Source organism: Siphateles boraxobius, unplaced genomic scaffold (assembly GCF_051911475.1).
Source record: "Siphateles boraxobius isolate OS27281-9 unplaced genomic scaffold, OSU_SipBor_1 18, whole genome shotgun sequence".
Lineage (NCBI taxonomy): Eukaryota > Metazoa > Chordata > Actinopteri > Cypriniformes > Leuciscidae > Siphateles > Siphateles boraxobius.
Window position 1 is genome coordinate 10595177 of NW_027508788.1, and position 21128 is coordinate 10616304.

The window sequence follows — 21128 nt, forward strand, 5'->3', positions numbered from 1 at the left end:
CACCATTCTTTGTAAACCCTAGAAATGGTTGTGCGTGAAAATCCCAGTAACTGAGCAGATTGTGAAATACTCAGACCGGCCCGTCTGGCACCAACAACCATGCCACGCTCAAAATTGCTTAAATCACCTTTCTTTCCCATTCTGACATTCGGTTTGGAGTTCAGGAGATTGTCTTGACCAGGACCACACCCCTAAATGCATTGAAGCAACTGCCACGTGATTGGTTGACTAGATAATTGTTACGTTAGAAACGAGGACACAAGATGCAAGTACAAGACTCTTTATTGAGTGTAAATAAAGATGATGATGATGAATAGTCCAGGTGATGCAGGCGATGGCGCAGGGACTTCGATGGTCAGACACTGAGTGATGGATGAAGTGCAGGGTGCTCTGAAGGGTGACGACGTAATCCAGACACGAAACGAAATCTAACACGACGAAAACTGGAACACAGGAACTCGAGACGGGATACGAAGCACGGGAACAGGAACAGACAAGACGAAGACTTCATGCAACGATCTGACAATGGGAATGAGAAAGTGGTAAGTTTTTATAGGAGATGAGATGAGTGGCAGCTGGTGCTGGTGAGTGATCGCAGCTGGATGCTGATCAACTGTGACGATCCGGACACACCCACTCACACACACACACACACATGTAAACAACAAAGCACGAGACTAGAAAGAGACACTGGATCCATATACCGTGACAGTACCCCTCCCCCTAGGAATGCCTCCTGGCGCCCAGGACTCCTTACCTGTCGATTGTAATCATCGATAAGGGAGTGATCCAGAATGTCTCTAGCAGGTACCTAACTTCTCTCCTCAGGACCGTAACCTTCCCAGTCCACCAAGTACTGGAATCCGCGCCCCCTCCGCCTTGAGTCCAGCACACGATTGACCGAATAAGTTGGTTCCCCATCTACGAGTCGCGGCGGGGGAGGAACCGGGGTAGGCGGATTAATGCGAGAATGAAATACGGGTTTAATTTTGGATACATGAAAGACGGGGTGAATTCTCCTGTACACTGGAGGAAGGTTGAGGCGGACTGCCACCGGACTAATGATCTTGGTGACAGTAAACGGGCCAATGAATTTGGGAGCAAGTTTATTAGACATGGAGCGGAGAGGAATGTTCTTGGTAGAAAGCCACACTTTTTGACAAACGACGTATAAGGGAGGCCTAGACCGGTGGCGATCGGCTTTGGCCTTGGTGCGCAACCCCACGTGGAGAAGAGTCTCACAGGCTCTAGTCCAAGTGCGGTGACACCTCTGGACGAAGGCGTGAGCAGAGGGGACCGCGACCTCGGATTCCAGACTAGGAAAAATTGGTGGCTGGTAACCTACACTACACTCAAACGGAGATAGGCCCGTAGATGACACTGGCAACGTGTTGTGGGCGTACTCCACCATAGAAAGTTGTTGACTCCATGAGGAAGGGTTCTTGGAAACCAAACATCGTAACGTTCTCTCCAAGTCCTGGTTGGCTCTCTCAGTTTGGCCATTGCTCTGGGGGTGGAACCGTGAGGACAGACTGACAGTCGCCCCCAGAAGCTTACAAAATTCTCGCCAAAATTTGGACACAAACTGGGGTCCCCTGTCAGAAACCACGTCTGTCGGGAGGCCATGTAACCGAAAGACGTGGTCAACGACAATCACCGCTGTCTCCTTGGCTGAGGGTAATTTGGGCAAGGGAATGAAATGAGCCGCCTTCGAGAACCGGTCCACTGCGGTCAAAACTACCGTATGACCCTGGGAGGGTGGGAGGGCGGTAACAAAACTTAGAGCGATATGGGACCAGGGTCTCGAAGGGACTGGCAGCGGTTGGCGAAATTGGCGAACCCCAGAAATCTCAGTAGGGCCTTACGAGACTCTGGACTTGGCCATTCTACCACAGCCTTGATCTTCTCAGGATCCATGCGCATTCCCTCAACCGACACGATGTATCCTAGGAATGGAACAGACTGTGCATGAAAATCGCATTTCTCCGCCTTGACAAAAAGCCCATTCTCTAGCAACCTCTGAAGCACTCGTCGGACGTGCTGCACGTGTTCCTGGAGAGAAGAAGAAAAAATCAGTATGTCGTCCAGGTAGACATACATGAACTGATCTATCATATCTCGCAGCACGTCATTGATGAGTGCCTGGAAGACCGCTGGACTGTTGGAAATCCCAAAAGGCATAACCAAATATTCAAAGTGTCCCCTGGGGGTGTTAAACGCGGTCTTCCACTCATCCCCCTCCCTGATGCGGACCAAATGATATGCATTACATAAATACAATTTTGTGAAGATGGTCGCTCCCTGCAACCTCTCGAAAGCTGAAGACATCAACGGCAAAGGATAAGTATTCTTTACCGTGATGTTGTTCAACCCCCATAAGTTGTTCAACTTATGACACTGATTACTCCATGAAGACACAGACTTGAGTTGCCAGTCCACTTTAGGGTTGTGCCGGGTGAGCCAAGGGTGACCGAGGACAATGGGTGCAAGGGGGGTGTTCAGGATATAGAAAGAGATGATCTCGGTGTGGTTGCCTGATGTGTTGAGGGTGATGTCTTCTGTGGCAAGCGTGATGTTGGGAAGTGTTTTTCCATTAAGTGCGTGTACAGCGATCTGATGTGTGAGGGTCTTGAGGGGAATCTTGAATTGACGCGCGAATGAGTGATCCATGAAGTTTCCTTCTGCTCCGGAGTCCAAGAGTGCTCGACAGTGGTGAGTGAGTGTTGACCATCTCAGTCTTACCGGAAGGAGGGTAGATGTTGATGAGGTCTTCTCGGCGGAGATCCCATCAACTCTGAGGGTTAAAGCGATGAGTTCATTAAGAGACTGGGGCAGGTCCAAAGCGTAGATTTCTCTTTGGACGCGGTCAGCCAGCCCATGCAGGAACATGTCCCACTGCGCCTCCTCGTTCCATTTGCTCTCCGCCGCTAGGGTCCGGAACTCGACTGAAAAGTCAGACACAGATCCTTCTCCTTGACGTAACTCAGCCAGCATTCTTGCAGCTTCTCTTCCGCCGGCCGTCCGGTCGAAAACTATTTTCATCTCAGCGGAGACTTCCTGGAACGAGGTGCAGCATGGATCTTCATTCTCCCACACCGCCGTTCCCCATAACGCCGCTTTCCCAGTCAGGAGGGTGAGTGCAAAAGCAACCTTGGATCGCTCCGGAAAGTCTGAGGCTGGAGTGAAAAATGCATGGAGCACCGGGTTAAAAAGGCTCTGCAAAATTTTGGATCACCTGAATAGTGCTCTGGGGTAGGTAGGCGTGGCTCCGACTGGGATGGGCTCTCCGATGGTGTGGGGGAAACGGCCGGTGTGGGCGGCGCAGTGGGAGCTCGTAGCTGTTGGATCTGCCGGGTGAGCTCGGACACCTGCGCCACTAAAGCCTGAACAGCGCGACCAGTATCATTCCTTTCCTGAATGTCCAGACGAGCCATACTGTTACTCACACAGTCTTCCATGGTCGGCGCTGTTGTACTTGCTGTATCCATTCTTGGTCAGATCGTTCTGTTACGTTAGAAACGAGGACACAAGATGCAAGTACAAGACTCTTTATTGAGTGTAAATAAAGATGATGATGATGAATAGTCCAGGTGATGCAGGCGATGGCGCAGGGACTTCGATGGTCAGACACTGAGTGATGGATGAAGTGCAGGGTGCTCTGAAGGGTGACGACATAATCCAGACACGAAACGAAATCTAACACGACGAAAACTGGAACACAGGAACTCGAGACGGGATACGAAGCACGGGAACAGGAACAGACAAGACGAAGACTTCATGCAACGATCTGACAATGGGAATGAGAAAGTGGTAAGTTTTTATAGGAGATGAGATGAGTGGCAGCTGGTGCTGGTGAGTGATCGCAGCTGGATGCTGATCAACTGTGACGATCCGGACACACCCACTCACACACTCACACACACATGTAAACAACAAAGCACGAGACTAGAAAGAGACACTGGATCCATATACCGTGACAATAATTGCATTAATCAGAAATTGAACAGGTGTTCCTAAAAAATCCTTTAGGTGAGTGTATGTTATTGCATTATGCAAACAAATTCTCAGTTTCTCATAAACTAGCTGAGCCATTAATTTTTGCAATAACTTTTAACCAACTTTTGTAAAGTCAAGATCACACATGGTGTCCCTATTGTGGTGTCTACAGTTGTTGTGCATCAATTTACATCAGATTAAAACGTGATGGCTAAATATTTTGGGAGCCACTTTGCACAAATGAAACATCTGTCTTTATACTTTCTCGCTACAAAAAAATAATTATATTAAAAGTGAAGTGCTCTATAAGAATGTTTAAAACAAAATCTGTAAAGTGTAATAATAACTTTGGGCCTAAAGATAGCAAAAACAATAATAAAATATTTATTCATACAATATAATATCATACATTTTGAATGACGCAAAGATTAATAAATAAAAAAGCTAACAAAAATAAATATATATATATATATATATATATATATATATATATATATATATTTATATATATGAAAAATTATAACATTTTAAAAGGTGATGTTCAGACGGGGATATTTGTTTTTAATGACACTATACATTTTCCTAGGCCGAACATTACTATATGCCACTATTGTATTTGTTATGTATCATTTGCATGTTTAATGCGATCTTAATACCTAAATATTTTACAAACACATGTATCAATGGCATCATTATACATTACTTTGTCTGTGAGAATCTCCTGTTCTGAGCACTTAAAACATCTTAAAAGGAAATAGAACATTGATGAGAGGCAAACCAAGTGCAAATTCATAAGTCAACATTGCTGAGTATTTTATTTTCTCTTTAAAACTGCGGTGAACCAAAGAGTCTCAAACACGCCGTTTGAAATAGCTGGTGTTTCTGACGTCATTAACTAACTAACTTGTAACGAATCACGTCAACATGAGGGCGGGCTTTAGCATATCGTTAACCGTGAACTAGCAAGGGAGTCTCGAGACAAAGCCAGGTTATCCCAGTATATTTTTCTGTTGATATGAAAAATCGGGTAGATTTAGCAATATAGTGGTTGTATGATGTTATGATGAACTATATGCCTTCTGAGTTGTTCAAAGCATTTCTGATTATTTTTAGAAGGCAGCTGAGATGATGAACGGGAACATGGTTTGTGTAACATTAGCAAAACATTATTTGTTGTTTGATAACATATTCAACCAAAAGGCTAAACATTTAAATTACCCTTCCCTGATAGCACAATCACGGAGACGTCTATTTGATGTGTGTGTTTACATCTAGAAGACCTATTTTTTAAAAGTTTTTGCTCATCTGCAATACGTCTATAGGATGTTTCCTGTCAGATGTCAAGTAGAGGTTTAGAAAATGTCTTTAAGATGTTTATGATTTAGAACTATGTAAAACTGACATCTTAAAGACGTCTATCAGATGTTAGTAAACAGCAGATGCTTTCCAGATGAAGTGATCTTTAACAGACATCTTGCAGACGTACGTTTCAATCAAAACCCCAGCTGTTGCCTCATCATAGAGCTGCGGGACTGGCAGGACCATCTCGACCAATACATCATGGTCTTAGAGCACCCCGTGCCCTGCATGGGCATGCACAGTCTTTTGGAGCATCACCCTGACCTCTTCAGTGAGGATGTGTCTTTTCGTACGGCAGGTGATTGACGTTGCTGCCGTCTACTGTTCCCAGGGGGTCTTCCACCAGGACATCAAGATGCCAAACCTCCTGGTCAACACAGAGACCCCGGAGGTCAAATTGATTTCGGCTGTGGGGACTGAAAAGCTTGTCCTACAAAACCTACTCTGGTATGTATTATCTTTCAATCATATTAGTTAGGAGTATCCAGAGTACTCTGAGAAGGGTGAGTACCATGGGAAGCATGTAACGGTGTGGCCACGGTGGGTGCTGCTGTTTGCTAACATCACCAGCCGTTTCACAGACAGCAGTGATATGAATTTGATGGATGCTGATGTCTGGTTCCAGCCAGGCTTCTCAGATAGTGAGAATTTCATTACAACAAAGAAGGATAATGGAACTCTTAAACATGCAAAACAGAGATAACAGTGGCTTTATTTTTTTTTTTCTTATGGATAATGCAGGAATCTCCCCATTTTTACAGCTTATACAACCAGTGTAAATTTGTATGTAATAATCAGCCATCTCTTGATCTTTCTGCACATAATGCTGCTGTTTTATTCGGGGTTGCCTGAAGAGCAAGCCAGAGCACAGGCTTCTTCTGGAGGAGATGCTATTCCAGGACTGGTTCAAGGTACTGAGTCTAAGAGAAGCTAAATGATTTCGAAGATATATTGACATTTTCTTGTTTTAGTTTTTTTTTGTTGGCTTTTTTTGGTTGGGTTTGATTATCCGAATATAGACATCAGCTTCCTACCTGCTGCAACGTCATATAGGCAGTCCTTATACACTGCACAGATGTCAAGTTGTATTTTTATGCCTTATGAAATATGTTTGTCTAACTTGTAAAATTTCTGATTATGTTTCAGGTCCCCCTGTAGGTTATGAAGAGGGCCAGCCTTGCGTCCGGCGGGCTGATATGGGTGGCTCCTCCATCCCTGGCGTCTTACGGGCTGGCTGGCTTCGGTTGCGTCTGGCGCCTTGGCTTGAGTACTGCACCACAGTCACCCACAGCTTTCCAGAGCTCCCTGTCAAGTTCCTCGCACTGCCACACCACAGGTTCCTGCTATTGCCATCCGTGTCCTAGAGATCCGTGTCACGGCTGCATCAGAGGTTTCAGTCATGGCCACTGAGCTCACTTGGGCCCAGAATTCCTGTCACGGCCACTCCAGAAATGCCAGTTAATGTCATTATAAAGGTTCCTGTCACTGCTGCTCTAGAACCTGCTGAGGACCCACAGAGATTCCTGACTTGAAAGTCCCAGGACACCCTTTTCACAGCTTCACTGGCCTCAGAAGTCCCTCACACTGTTGCTCCAGAGGTTCCTTCCACGGGCAACTGATTCCCAAAGATCCTGTCAGGTCCCCTCCAGAAATCAAGGCCCGCCATAACGCCACCTTCACACTGGCAGTTGAAATCAGCTCCGTAATACGCAATACGCCCCCAGCGGACGTCGTACTACACCGTTGAAAAGCGTCGGAAGCGAGTAGAACAAAAATGGCGGAGAGATTAGAAAGGTTGATTCTGTCTAACAAAATAGACTATAATAATATTGAAATAACCAAATGAGTTGATGATGAAGGGGTGAGGGAAAACGGCCACAATATTTAATTATAGCCATTTTAATTATTTAATTATAGCCCACATTTTAATTGTATTAACTGCCCTAATAACGTTAGAAAATCATGAAAATAAAAAAATGACATAACTTGTTATAAAATCATTATTTATTTTATTAAAAGTTAAGAATTCAGGTTTGTTTATCAGTACCATAGCAACGCTTTCCTTTCGCAAGAGTAACATTTTTTGAACGCATCAGGATGACCAACTGACACGATTTTCTTCGCACCACCGCACTCGTTCGGACCCGTTTCGGACCCATTCCCATGCGGTCTGCGAATCTCCATAGGAAATGAATGACTTCCGGTCGTTTCGGAGCCGAATCGGAGCTGATTTCAACTGCCAGCGTGAAGGCGGCGTCAAGGTTTCTGACACTGCTGCTCCAGATCCTTCTGAGGTCACAGAGGTCAGAGTCACAGGCAACAAAGATTTTAACGTTACTTGCACACCTTTTCAGAGTTGCTGCAACTCTAGAACCCGCTACGGTTCAACAGATCTGTGTCATAGCAGCCCCAGGTAAACGGCTTCCCAGCGGTTCCTGACATGATGCCCCCTCATGTTCGCCACAAAGGCTCCTCTGGTGCAGATTCATGCCGCGGCTGCCCAAAATCTCCTCTCTCAACCTCCCTGGTCAGATTCCTGCTAAAGCTGCTCTGGTTCAAGACGTTTTGGACTTTGGATCTGCATCAGAAGATCCTTTCACAGCCCCAGTGTTTCCTGTCACTGGTGTGATTTCTCCATGAATATATTACACGTGTGCAACTTTAAACCACAATGTTTGTGAAAATAAACACAATCTATAAATATTAACTATTCCTATTCTGCTTCAATCCTACAGAGGTTAATTATCTCATTTTACCAGTTTCACCAGGTAAGTAACATCTAAAAGAGGAGTTATACTGTGTTGCCCTCCTTTTACTATTTAAAGTATCAGCATGTGATAACAGTCAAATGGCAAAATTTGTATAAAACCAGGATTTGAAAATAAAATAAAGCTGGGTTGCCGATATCTTATAGTGGCCGATATCTTCGTAACAAAATCAACATACTAAACTGCCAAATTTTCCATATGTTGTAAAAAATGTAATCAATGCTTTAACTTGCTCATTGTTTCTGCTTAACTGAAAACACAAATTTAGCTACCCGCATGATCTGTATTATCTTAGAACTGTATAGTTCTGCCATATGGACATTACTTTACAGATTACTCTTAATTGTACCGTATAAAAATGCGTTTTCTGTAAAGCTGCTTTGAAACAATGTGTATCGTAAAAAGCAATATACAAATAAATGTGAATTGAATTGAAAAATATGTGATGGGAAACTAAGAATAACTGAGTTACAGTTACAGACTTACAAACCGTCCACTACATGAAATGTTTCAACTTGCATGCCATACAAGAACCTCAGAGGGAAATTTACCATCAAAAGGCATGTGATATTCCATTTTATAACATCCAGGAGATTGCAAAGTTTTAATGTAAAAATTAATTATTTTAACTCAGTTGCATGTATGTAATTGTGTTGCCATTCATAAATTATGAGGGGAAACTCATTTGGGTTAGTATGTCAACTCGCCATAATTTCAAATAAACTTTATTTTTACATAAACCGAGTCTGAATTGATCACACATACAATAAAAAAAATCTCTAAATGACAGAAATAGCCTGTCTCCAACCTTCAAGCTACCATCTTTACACAACTTATTTGAACAAATACTCGCTGTACAATACAGTATAACAATGTGCCTTCAGAATACAGTGGTTGCTTTCATTGTTTCTTTCTAAATGTCCCAAATACAGTGCATTAATAAATGTATACACATTTCAGTTTTAGAGGAATGCATTGTACAGATAAAAAAAGAGAGTCTGCAGAAAAAAAGAAGAAAAAAAAACAGACCAACAGCTACAGTACACAATTAATTTCCTTGAGGAATCTTTTGATTAAGAGGAAGAAAAAAAACAGGCATCTTAAGGCTTATGTTGAATTAGATGGACCTTCGTCAGGAAGTATAAAGGTCTGCAGAGTAAATACTGCTATGTCATACTGCCCTTTTATATCTCAACCGAACAAAACACTGATATTTATAACCGTCATCCAAGAAAGTCTATTCTTACTATCAAAACAAGTCGAGAGGAAAGACAAAAAAAAAGAAAGAAGCGGGAAGCTGTTCGCCTCCGGATCCGTTCTGTCAGTTTGAAGATGAATTCTAAGAGGACGTCCGATACACATAAAACCTTTTTGAAATATTTGCATCCTTCAGACTGTCTCAGCAACTCATTCTGGAATGTACAATGTTGATGGGTCAGCGTCTGTGACTGCCTGCATATGATAGTAGTCGGCATGTCTTCATTAATGGGCGTCTACGCCTGCGCGCCTCGTGCGAGGGCACAGGGTTCCTGAGAGGCCTGCCAGTGTAAGGTAGCAGGTGGTGCAGAGCTGAATGCTGGCGGTGGAGGTGAGGGGGGGGGGAAGTAGATCTTCCCCAGATAACTTTCAGTTCTCCTCAATGAGGGTGATATCTAGTTCAGTACAATCCCTTTCAAACACGCTAGTTTGCCCTCCGTCGCGGTCTTCAGGGTCCTCCTCCTCTCTCTCCTCCTCCTCGTCACTTTCACTTAACGGCCCGATACTTGTCCTACCCAGGCCTTCAGCTGGTGAACATGAGCCTCTGAAGTCTCCAAAAAAAGGCTCAAGGCCCATACAGACATCGCCTCCACAGGCCAATCTGCCACGTTCCATATAACTAAGAGGGTCTGTGCTTCGAGTCTGAAAATTAAGGGATAGTAGTTTAGTGACGAAAAAACATGGGTGTAATTTCTAAGATTGCCCCCGCAACTTTTTGGGACACAATCATAGATTTTAAGAGTTTTAGGTGCCATGCACAGATGCCACATATCATTTCTGCTGTGAACTGAATTAACTCATTACATTCGTGTTAAGCTACTACAGCTAGCACACATTTTTTAATAAGGATTACTAGGCATATGTTACAGCACCTAATTAATATTCATAAGTCAAGCTGACAAGGGTTATACGTTTTTTTAAACAAAACAATTTGTCAGTTGAAGTTAGACATTTTGGTAACACTTTACAATAAGGTTCATTAGTTAACATTAGTTAAATACCTTAGTTAACATGATCTAAGAATGAAAAATACTTCTACAGTATTAATTAATCTAAGTTAATATTAATTTCTAAATTTAAAATCAAAGGTTGCATTTGTTAACATTATTAAATCACTGTGTGGACTATGAACTAACATTAACAAAGATTAATAAATACAGTAACAAATGTATTACTCATTGTTAACTAATGAACCTTATTGTAAAGTGTTACCAACATTTGTTTTGAGGGGGATTATTATTATTATTATTATTAAATCTGTAAGGTCAAGAGCTTGTAAACAGGAATTGAATCAAATAAAATAGAATCAGGAAATCTGTATCAATACCTAGCCCTACTTTACGCGCTATTTGATGTCGCATTTTGTAATGTCTCTTTTTCTTTTTCGTACAGTCGACTGCCTCCTTTTCCTCCTCAGAAAACAATAAGATATTTAAATAACAGTAGCTGTACTAACTAGGGAATAGCAAACGCATACCTGAGTCATTTTGGCGAAGTCTAACACAGGCCGTGCGCATGGTCTGTCCGGGTCCCTCCGGCGTTTCAGGCCAGGTTTGAGCAGGAGAAGGTCGCAGGGCTGAGAATGGCACCGTGGAAGTTGAGGAGGAAGAGCACGGCGCACCGAAGAAGGAGTGCTGCAGGCGGACGAGGGCGAGGCCGGCACCGCCGGAGGGTGAGACGGCATTTGCGGGGGCACCGGAGGTGGCGGCAGGAATTGGGCGGCAGCTTCTCGGATGAGGACGGGAGAGAGGGAAAAGCGCCTCTGTGGCGGCGGCGGCGGGTGGAGCGGCGAGGGAGAGGAGGAGCATGAGGATGGCGAGGGGAAGAAGCAGCAGCAGGCGCCGCCTCCGGCAACGTCACTCGGGTCCCAGGGGAAAGTCCACGGCAGTGGGGAATCTGGGGAGAGGGCCAGACTGAAAAAGGTGGGACTGGAAGAAGAATGCAGCGAGGAGTTTAGCGAGGAGCTGGGGGCACGCAGTGGACACGGCCCCCCCGCGCCCCCTCCACTGTGGCATCGGCGGTTCACTGGTGTCCAGACCTTGGAGGCGCTCGGCCGCCAGGTGTACCGGCAGCGTGAAAGGTCCTCTGGTACAGACAGCGAACGACAGTGGCGTTTGGGGGGTGGCGGGGGGGGAGGGGGAGGCCCGGGAAAAGACAGGTCCGTTACAGAGGTGCTAGGGGCGAGCGGACTGTTCAGGTCATCCCCCTCCGGCTGGTGGCTTTCTGGAGGACCCAGGGGCACGGGGCCGGGGGGGAAGCTGGAGCTGAGCACCCCCTGCAGGCTGGCCTTCGAAGGAGGGCAGAGCTGCCAGTAACTGCTCTCTGAAAGAGGTCGGACAGAGTTGTACGAGTTAATACCCTTCTGTGCTCCTCGGCATCAATTGTGGGGAGCATGTGACATTTGGAAGACATTACATATTGGTGCTATGACAAAGTCTTTATAGGGTGCTGCAGGGATGACATATTTTTGTAGGCCCAAAACCCAGAAATGAGTTAGCATTTTAGCACTTCTGGTTCCATCGTCCTGAAGTGAATTGGTTTTTTGAATGTCTGAAATAAGGTCTGTAGTTAAGATAAGCTCAAGACACATATATTCTACAAAATAAAATGCATCAGTAATACCCCCTTGTGAATGTCTTTATTATCATCATTACACCGAACGGGTAAACTCATTTACTTACTAGTCCGCTTTTACGGCCTCATTGTGTTTATGGCCGCGTTTAAACCTGGTATTAAGAGTAGTTTTCGTCATTCGGATCACAAGTGGACTGTAAATGGGGTCTAAAACGTTTTGAGCTTGTCCACTTTCAAGCACTTCCGAGGTAGTCGAAAACACATCAGACCGGATCGCTTTCGTAGTGTAAACGCTCATGTGGTCACTCACGTTCGAACAGCCAACTCTCCACCTACTGACCTAATGCGTAAACATTCTGGGAAGCGCACTAGCCAGACGGGATTTTTAAATTTGTCGACTAAAGAAAAACGTACCGAAAAAAGTACAATGTTGTCTCACCATTCCTGATTTCTAACACTACCTCACCGTGTTCGGCGTGGTTTTGCGGCTGTCGGGGCAAAAACAAAAGAAGTTACTGCTCTCCGTATGTTTTTCCGTTGTTTCCGGGCGCGTTCATATGTAAATTGTGCAAACTTATTTTGCCCATTAGATTGAAAGATCTGGAAAAAAAAAATCCATAAATTTACTCGCACATAGACCCTCCCCTCGAAGAAATCAGGACAGAAGTGCTTGTAAGAGGACAAAAGAGACGGATTAAAACACCAGGTGTAAACAGGTTTCTGTCTGCCTCGTCTACTTGTGATCCGATCGAACAAAACGCACCTTAATACCAGGTGTAAACAGGTACTATAAGTGTGCTCTTGCAAACTATTCTAACTCAACTTTCAGGGAATTTTTTTTTAAAATAAAGAATAAAATATAGTTTTTTTAAATTAAATAAAGGGGGGGGGGGGGGGGGGGTAAGTTTGTTACGTTTACTTGGAACTCAGAATAACCAAGAAACTCTGCACTTCAAATTAAGGAGCTATTTAAAGTGATAGATCAATGCTCCAGACACTCAAGAGAGGTCAGATAAGTTACTTACCAGGCATCAATCCATCTGTGGGCCGGCTGGTTTCGGGGCTCTGACGATGACGTAGAGACTGAAAGAAGAAAAAGAAAAGATTAATTGCATTGCTTTAACAGACAGATATTCTGGAGAGCTTGACTGGGCCTATTACACATCTTAAATGGTAAAGTGAATTACATCATACTGTGCTGAGATCTAAAACACAAGTTTTACCAGTTTGCTGTCCAGTGGTCGTTGCTGATGCTGGGACAACGTTGTTGATTAACATTTAACGAAACCATGGCATTGCAAATTGGAGGAGGAAGGAAAGGTGGGGAAAGAGGCTGATGTACACTAAATAAAACTGAAGCAATGTCCACCAAACATCCAGGACACGCTGCTCGCTCGGTCTCACTCAGGAACCATGATGACGTCCTCACCTGGGGCACAGAAGTCAAAAAAATTATTAGATATTTAATCAATTTTATTATTTTGCTTATGATTAAAAAAAAACAATATTATTAAAGTTTTTTTTTGTTAAAAATATTCATATTTTAGTTTTTCACTACCATTTCCTCTTACCCTTTAAAATTATTTGGTCTTTTTTTTGGACTCTTTAGATGTTTTTGAATTACAGCATGTTGTCAGGATCTGATTCAAGGAACTGATTCCTTATGATTATGACCCCTTTAAATAAATGTATCTGAACACTAAATGACACATTTGATTGTTGCTTGTACATCAAGATATTAGATAAGAGATACACTGCCTACTATATAATATGCGAAAAACAGTAAACCAACAGAGTAGTATGCCCGAATCTATAGAATTCGATAAACAGTTGATGTAAAGTCCCCAGATGACCTACTACTTCCGGTGAGATGCTGAGATGTGCATACGATGGACACTTTACTATCCCATGAGGCCACGGGAGGGGATTTGAAAATGGGAGTGAAGCGACACAACTGCTGATAGGTCATGTGACAGTAACAACATGGCGGATGTAGTAACTCCGAATTTCATTTAACGGTCGCAAAGTAAGTTTAAGTTCAATTAAGGAAATGTAGTACCTACTCAGACAGTATGCAATTTCAGACCCTGCAATGATCTCTGTCCTGCTCGTGTCCCACATCTCTCTCAAAGCACAGAGCAGCATATAGGACGAGACATTTATCTTTGTGGAGATATATAAAACAAATGTTTTTTCATGTAATATTTAACATTATTATGTTATTTAGGTTACCATTACTGATATTTATTTCAATTTGTTACAGGCTATAGTGTGTTGTTTCACTTACAGAACTGCTAAAATAAACATGCACATTTTTTTACGAAACTGATGTTTAAGCCTCATTTATTATTTTGTTTTATTATTTCAAAATTAATTTAAGTTCGGTCAATATATGTTATGTATACACCGCCAATAGTTGGTCCCTTAACACCATGGTGGTAAAAAACTGCCACCATCTCCGCCCTAAGGACAATACAAAATGGTGGAACATGAAAAACAGTTAAACAAAAGTGGATGGTAAATGTTCCAGAATAGCAGGGTCTCCCAGTCTCTTGAGTTACTTAGCTGCTATAAGTGTAAAGAATATTACAATTAGCAAACCTACAAAGTATTCCTGATCTACTCTGAATGAAAATGCTTTTAAATTTCTTGTCCCATTCGAATTTTTGAAGTCTACAGTTGAGCTCACATGTAAAACTTGTCATGTTTACAAGGAAGAGTATAAAGTATAAGAGTATGTTTGATAAGAGCCCTTCCTGTGTAACAAAACTTTGCTGAAGTACGCACAGAGAAAAATTATTGCTCAATTTATTTATTTTTTGTTATATTTCCGAATCTTTCCATGGCTAAATATATTTAAACAGCTGTACCAACAAGACGCTAAATGGAAGAATCAAACAGCACCAGCCATCTCCTTTCTAAAAAAATCATTAAACACACCATGAGTCCGGTATAAAATGGGGGGGGGGAACTATAATTTTACCTCCATTACTTTCTTAGTACAAACAATCCTCTTTATAAAGCAGGTATGAGCTGTCTTCATTAACTATGCATTGCCAACAGTGCACATACAATTCCCTTCGATTAATAAGTCCTTAGTACTAAATTGCTGACATCACACTTTTACACTGAAACAAACCAGGAATTTCAGGTGACTGACTTGCATGTATTTAAAGTACCAACAAAACATCACTGGAAAATATGCTCGCAAAAGAAATTATACACGCGCACACACACAAAAAAATCTCTTCAGATTCCTATAAACTAAAATACTGGCTTTATAGGGCAAATATTCTATTTTTAATGGCAGCCATGCTAATCTATTTGAGACACTAACATGAACAGAATACGACCAAATTTAATTTAATCTAAACTTATACTTCTCTTTTGATGTATTGTCAGATTATATTTTAATAAGACAAAAGTGATTGAAGTTCTCGCTTTCCAAGCTCCGCTAAGGACTGTAACCCTGCAGGCCAACGGCCCAGTCTGCTAGTGGTCTCCCATTACAGCACACATGAATAGCGGCTGCTTAGTGACAGGTGTCTGGGAAAGCTGCACAGTCAAGGAACCGGCTGTTCCGCTGGCCTGATGCCACTGTGGGAACTCCTACCAACACTCACTGGCACAGCAAGCACTAAAAACACATCGCCGAACTTGACTGATGTATAGATACTAGTCTAGTCCTTGTTATTAAGGAGTATGTTTGGGTAAAAAAATATATAGATTACTTGATTTTAAAGGGGAACTTGGCAACTATTTCAACATTAATAAAACCGTGTAGAAATCATTTGGATGGTTTAATAACCTGTTCCGGTGAGAATGGTGACTTTCCCCCCAACGTTCCCAGGCGGAAAACCAACCTTGCAACATGGAGACTAACGTTCCGGTAAGATGGAAATAGGAAGTCCGGTGTGGTAAAGAGATGAGTCCCAGTTTAGGACCCCATTAGTATGCCAGTAGTATGCCTGATCTAAATCTGTTCTCATCTGTCATTTATTTAAATGGATAAACTGTAATAAGAAAAATAGTAATAAACTCAAATTAACATTACTTCATGGTTCTTTTAATAACAAAATTTGTACAACAGATGATTATTACGATAAAAATAATGACAATTATAATTGCATTAAGAATTGCTGAGAATACGGTAAGGAAGTAACGTTATAAGCTCAGGTAAAGCTAAGCTAACGTTAGCATGCTCATCGGATAGCTGCATGCTATGCTACTATCTAAGCTAACTAAAAAAAACTAAGATCGGAAAAAATTTTAAATTCACAATCTATAGCTTCGGTTATATACTAGCATATGAAACATAAGTTAAAAAACATTTTAAATTGTTTCAAATGTAGTTCAAACAACTTCTATTATAAAGTTATTTTGTCTGATTTTTAACCAGGCACTAAAGCGATTACCCATAAAACGTGCTTTGAACCAATCGGATAGCTTGGGTCCTAAGGTGGGAAGCAATATTTCGGTGGAACACAACGCTTCACCACACCGGCTCCGATAATAACAAATGCACATGAGCAGCGGTAGAAAGAGGGGGGAAGGGCCGCAAGTGAGTTTTTTTACGACAGTGTTGTGAAATATACACCCCACAGCTGTAGGGGGAGCTCGTTGAGACAATATGCGACAACAAAAGTGAAAATCAGCAAAGAAATGGCTAGAGTTGCCAAGTTCCCCTTTAATCGATACTCATTTTTCTCGATCTCGCTGAACAGAACATTGTACAGCACATCCCATCCAGTAACTCGCAATAAGCTTTGTTACTTTTGATATAAAACAAAGTGTCAGATTTCGAATACTCTCCATTTTATTATGAAATAATAATAAAAAAAGATACTCTTTAATGTGCACTGACAGATCGCTGTTGCCACCTCAGATCAAGCGAAGCGGCAGAGCACGTGAAATTATCATCTCTTCTGCTTTACTACTAGTTACAGCACAAAATAAACATGATTGAACATCAGAAGACATGTTAAAAGATACAGTACAACTTACCGAAATCCGTATCATGTCTTGTGTAATCATTCAATCAGTACTTCAACCGTCGAAAGACGTCAATAAAATATCTTGTAACAATATATCACCTAATGTTATATTTACCTCAGAAAAGCCATTTGATGACCATAAACTCGTTAGTCTGGTAAAAAAAAAAAACTTGAGGGGAGCATTTTGCTACATATATTCACTACATTACATATTCATTATAATTTTTTTACTGTTCTTCAGTATTTATTGTATGTTTTAATAAAATTTGTCAAGTTATGACAGCCACAATGTAAATGTTTATTTCAAAAAACTAATTGTAGTGTGTCTGTGTAATGTAAGTGTGTTTATATACAAATCAGTTAATATTAACCTTCAATATAAATTTAGTCCCTACCAACTGAATCCCTGTATAGTTTACAGCATTTGTTGAGTTTTTGAGTGTTAGTGGCCGGTGGTCTGGAGCCTTAAGTCGGCTTGACTGGAGTTGAGGCTGGAGTCAAGCTGGAAGTTTGACCAGGTGTATCTTGGGAGCCAAGCCGAGTTGGGGCTCCATACTCTGGGCTTAGGGGGGCCCCCCCACACCGGGAGTCTGGAGCCTTAAGTCGGCTTGGCTTCCGAGTTATGCCTGGTCAAAGGTGGAAGTTTAACCGGGTGTATCTCGGGAAGGAAGTCGAATTGGGCTTCAGACTCTGGGATTTCTGGGGGTCTACTAGTGGGACCCCACACCGGGAGTATGCAGCCTTAGGTCCACAGGAAGTGACCATATCTCGGGAAGAAAGCAGAGTTAGGGCTCAATACTCCCAACATAGGGGGCCCACTGGTTGACCCCTCCATGCCAGGAGTCCGGAGCCCCAACTCGGCTTGGGTCCCGAGTTTTGCCCGGTCAAAGCTGGACAGGAAGTGGCGGTATCTCTTGGAGCTGGACGGTCCCAGGGGCTCAGGACTGTGGGGAATGTAGGGTCCCTCTGGGACCTCTCCATGCCCTGAATCTCAAGCCTTAACTCGGTTTGGCTTCCCAAATTATGCCTGGTTATACATTTAAGGACTTTAGGACAAAAGGGGCTCTATCTCATTTGAATGAATGCGTGTAATTTGTAGGCCTATCTAAATATAGTTGTAAATTAAGGTAGTAAGTAAGGTAAGGTTAAAAGGTTAGTGAGGTAAAAGCACACAAATAAATGTTATCATTAAACTCTTTCTGAAAATGTATCAAAGTTTGCAATTAGAGGGATTCCTCATTGGGCTTAAATGGTTCCACAGTGAGTAATGGTGAAAAAAGATAATGTTTTCCTTTAAAAATGTAAGATATGTTTACAAATACATGCATGGAACTTAAATATACTGTGGACTAAGTATCATAGTAATTTTCATTGTGCCTACGTTGAGAAACGTTAAGTTTTTTTTTTATTCAAGGTTAGCTTGTGTTGGCTATAGTTTGCATGCGTTTTGCGGCACTGTACAATTTAAGCCCATCTTAAAAAAAAGTTAATTTATGAAAATAATCTTAATCTTAAAATAAACAATTTATGATGTATTTATTTGTAAATTAATGTAAAATGAATCACAAACAAAAAACATTAATTTTTGCTGTTCACATTCTTAATTCTTTGGCAGTCTATCTTTCTGTAAGGCTAATGGTTTGACCTAGAGATTAGCTTTGAACGCAAGCTAATAAAACTCATTTTTCCATTTAAAGGAAAAATAATATAAAATGATAAAGTATTATTCGTTCATACACAAAAAACAATACATTTGTCTCTTATTTGACATACTATCAATGTAGTTACCAAAGAAATGGCTGCAAAATTGCAGAAATGTGTTGATTACTGAAGGGTCCCGAAACACCAAAGTTTTGGGGTGACTTTGAGGTCCCCTGAGACAGCATGCACATGGGTGGGGCTAACTCAACATTGCCAAATGTGATTGGTATGCAATAAAAAATGCCAGGAAAGTAACAAATCACCAGATTGGTTAAAATAATGAGCAGCATAGAAGATTATTTTCTCTTTTTTTAATTTGACTACATAGTTGAAACTGAAAGTGGGCTTAAAGGGTACATGGGCTTAATGTGTACACTTACCCTACTGTATATCCAAATTAATCGATTTCAAATCGAATTGGAATCAAATTGCAAGCTTGTGAATTGAATCGAATCGTGAAGGTTATCAACACTCAACCCGATTAATAAGTCCCAAATACTTTTTAAACTGGGGTCCAGGGCCCCTTAGGGGGACACAAGTGAGTGCTAGGGGGGTCTGTGAAAAAGTATAAACAAAAACAGTGTAATATTTTTTTAAATAAATTAATAATAATTGTTATTTATATAGCCCCTTACCAACACCCAAGGTCGCTTTACAATAATTACAAAGGTTAGGGAAGATCGTAATTAATTAAAATGAATAAATAAATAAATAAATCTTAGAGTAAGGTACTATAATGAGTAGAAAAAGAAATTAATATAATTTAAATATTTTCCAAATAATATTTTAGACATATTTAAAATATTCATTTTCACTGTATAAAAAATTAACAATTTAAGATGGGGGTTCCTCCCACAGGGATGATCGTATATAGGGTCCATGCATCTAAAATAATAAAAAAAACTTATATAGATAGTGAGGTAGGAAAAGAATAATTCACAGATGCTGATTTAAGTCAAGAAACGTCGCTAGTAATGACGTTTCATGGCGGTCACGAGAATATTCGGGTTCGGTTCCGCCGTTGCCTTGGTAACGCGCTGAGCGGTCGCGGCTGATGATGGAGGGGGAGGGGGCCTGCCTGTCATCTCCATTATAAGCACATTAAGCGTGACATGTAGCACAACATATCCTTCGTCTACGATTCAAATCATCTGAAGAAATAAAATATATGTGTGTGTCTGTATGTATACATATATATATACACAACACACATATTTCACGATCGCATCGCCATTATCAAAACAGAATAAAATCGCGCTGAAGGTCGGGCTAGGCCACTGGCTTACATTACTGAAGCACGAGCGTGAGGTTTGCACGGGGCATTAGCCAAGTTTAGCCATTCCGAGCATGTATACACATTAAGAGTATATTGATTTTTGAGCGCCGAAGGCAAGCGAATGAATTGAGACTATAAATATGCGTCGGTCGAAATTAGGAAGCAGAAAGCGGTTTCATTTCGCGTGAACCGGTTGTAACATTACTCTATTTGCTTGATTTTGCAGCTTATGCAAGCGAATAACACATGAAACCCTAAAACTCCAATTCTATATTTTACATTTTATAAAACGCCATTCATTGCATGATAATTACAAATAACAGGCTGCATGTCAAGCCAATCAGGAACAGGCAACCCGGGCTATAGTAGCTAACGCGGAGCTGTAAACAGGCCTATTACAGAAATAAAGCAATAGAATGTCTTCCCGTTTCATAGGGGTTAGTTCTGTTCGTAAATTTTCAAAAGCGAATTACTGCATCCCTGCCATGTGCTGAAGATTTGTTTACACGCGTTTATGAAATGCAATTCTGCCCCACGAGCCAATTTCTAGCTGTTAAGTTAAGCCATGCACAATGAGCCCGACTGCAGCAAAACTACATATTTATATGAAGAATGCAACATTTAAACGAGGATGCACTGATGATTTTCGACGACAATGGCTTACCTTGAGTCAAGCGAGAGTGGTCGATAAAACCCCAGGCCTTGTATGTTACTCGCAACCGAGAGATTCAGCCGATTCGGTACAAGAAGCTAAAGCAGGTCGGTTTGCTGTCTAATACAAACCGTCCTCGCTTTTGGCCTGGAAATATCTGTATACAATTATCTGTATACAATTGTCGAATGCTCGGTTTAACAAAAACATATCTTTATATGCTGGGTCATAAGCGAAGACCGATAGAGATGATTTAAAGGATCGTGTAAAATTGTGGATAGGTCTGCAATTGCACGCTTGGTCGATACAGACTGTCTTCTCAACGTCGCCCACTAGGGAAAAATAAGTGCGTCCCTTCTATGGAGGAATTTGTAAATAACATTCAGGGCATATGTTCGGGTTTATCAGGGCTGTTTTCAGACAAACAACTAGCAAAAGAGAGCAAATGTTATCAGATGAATAAATGGACGATATAAAGCTGATGTCAGACAATACAGTGAGTGACTCTCTTGGACTGAACCGATCCTGAGAATAATACGACTCTCAGAATC

General features: G+C 41.7%; 1 protein-coding gene across 1 annotated transcript; it reads right to left on the reverse strand.

Annotated features, from left to right (window-relative positions):
- Nucleotides 1-8807: 8807 nt before the first annotated feature.
- fam53c (family with sequence similarity 53 member C) lies at nucleotides 8808-21079 on the reverse strand. The gene is made up of 5 exons (XM_077233463.1): nucleotides 20590-21079; nucleotides 13178-13383; nucleotides 12980-13037; nucleotides 10858-11702; nucleotides 8808-10022 (listed from the first exon to the last, which is right to left on the reverse strand). Exons 3-5 carry the CDS (start codon nucleotides 12984-12986, stop codon nucleotides 9750-9752), a joined length of 1125 nt encoding a protein of 374 aa, XP_077089578.1. The 5' UTR covers nucleotides 12987-13037; nucleotides 13178-13383; nucleotides 20590-21079; the 3' UTR covers nucleotides 8808-9749.
- Between the last annotated feature and the right edge of the window lie 49 nt (nucleotides 21080-21128).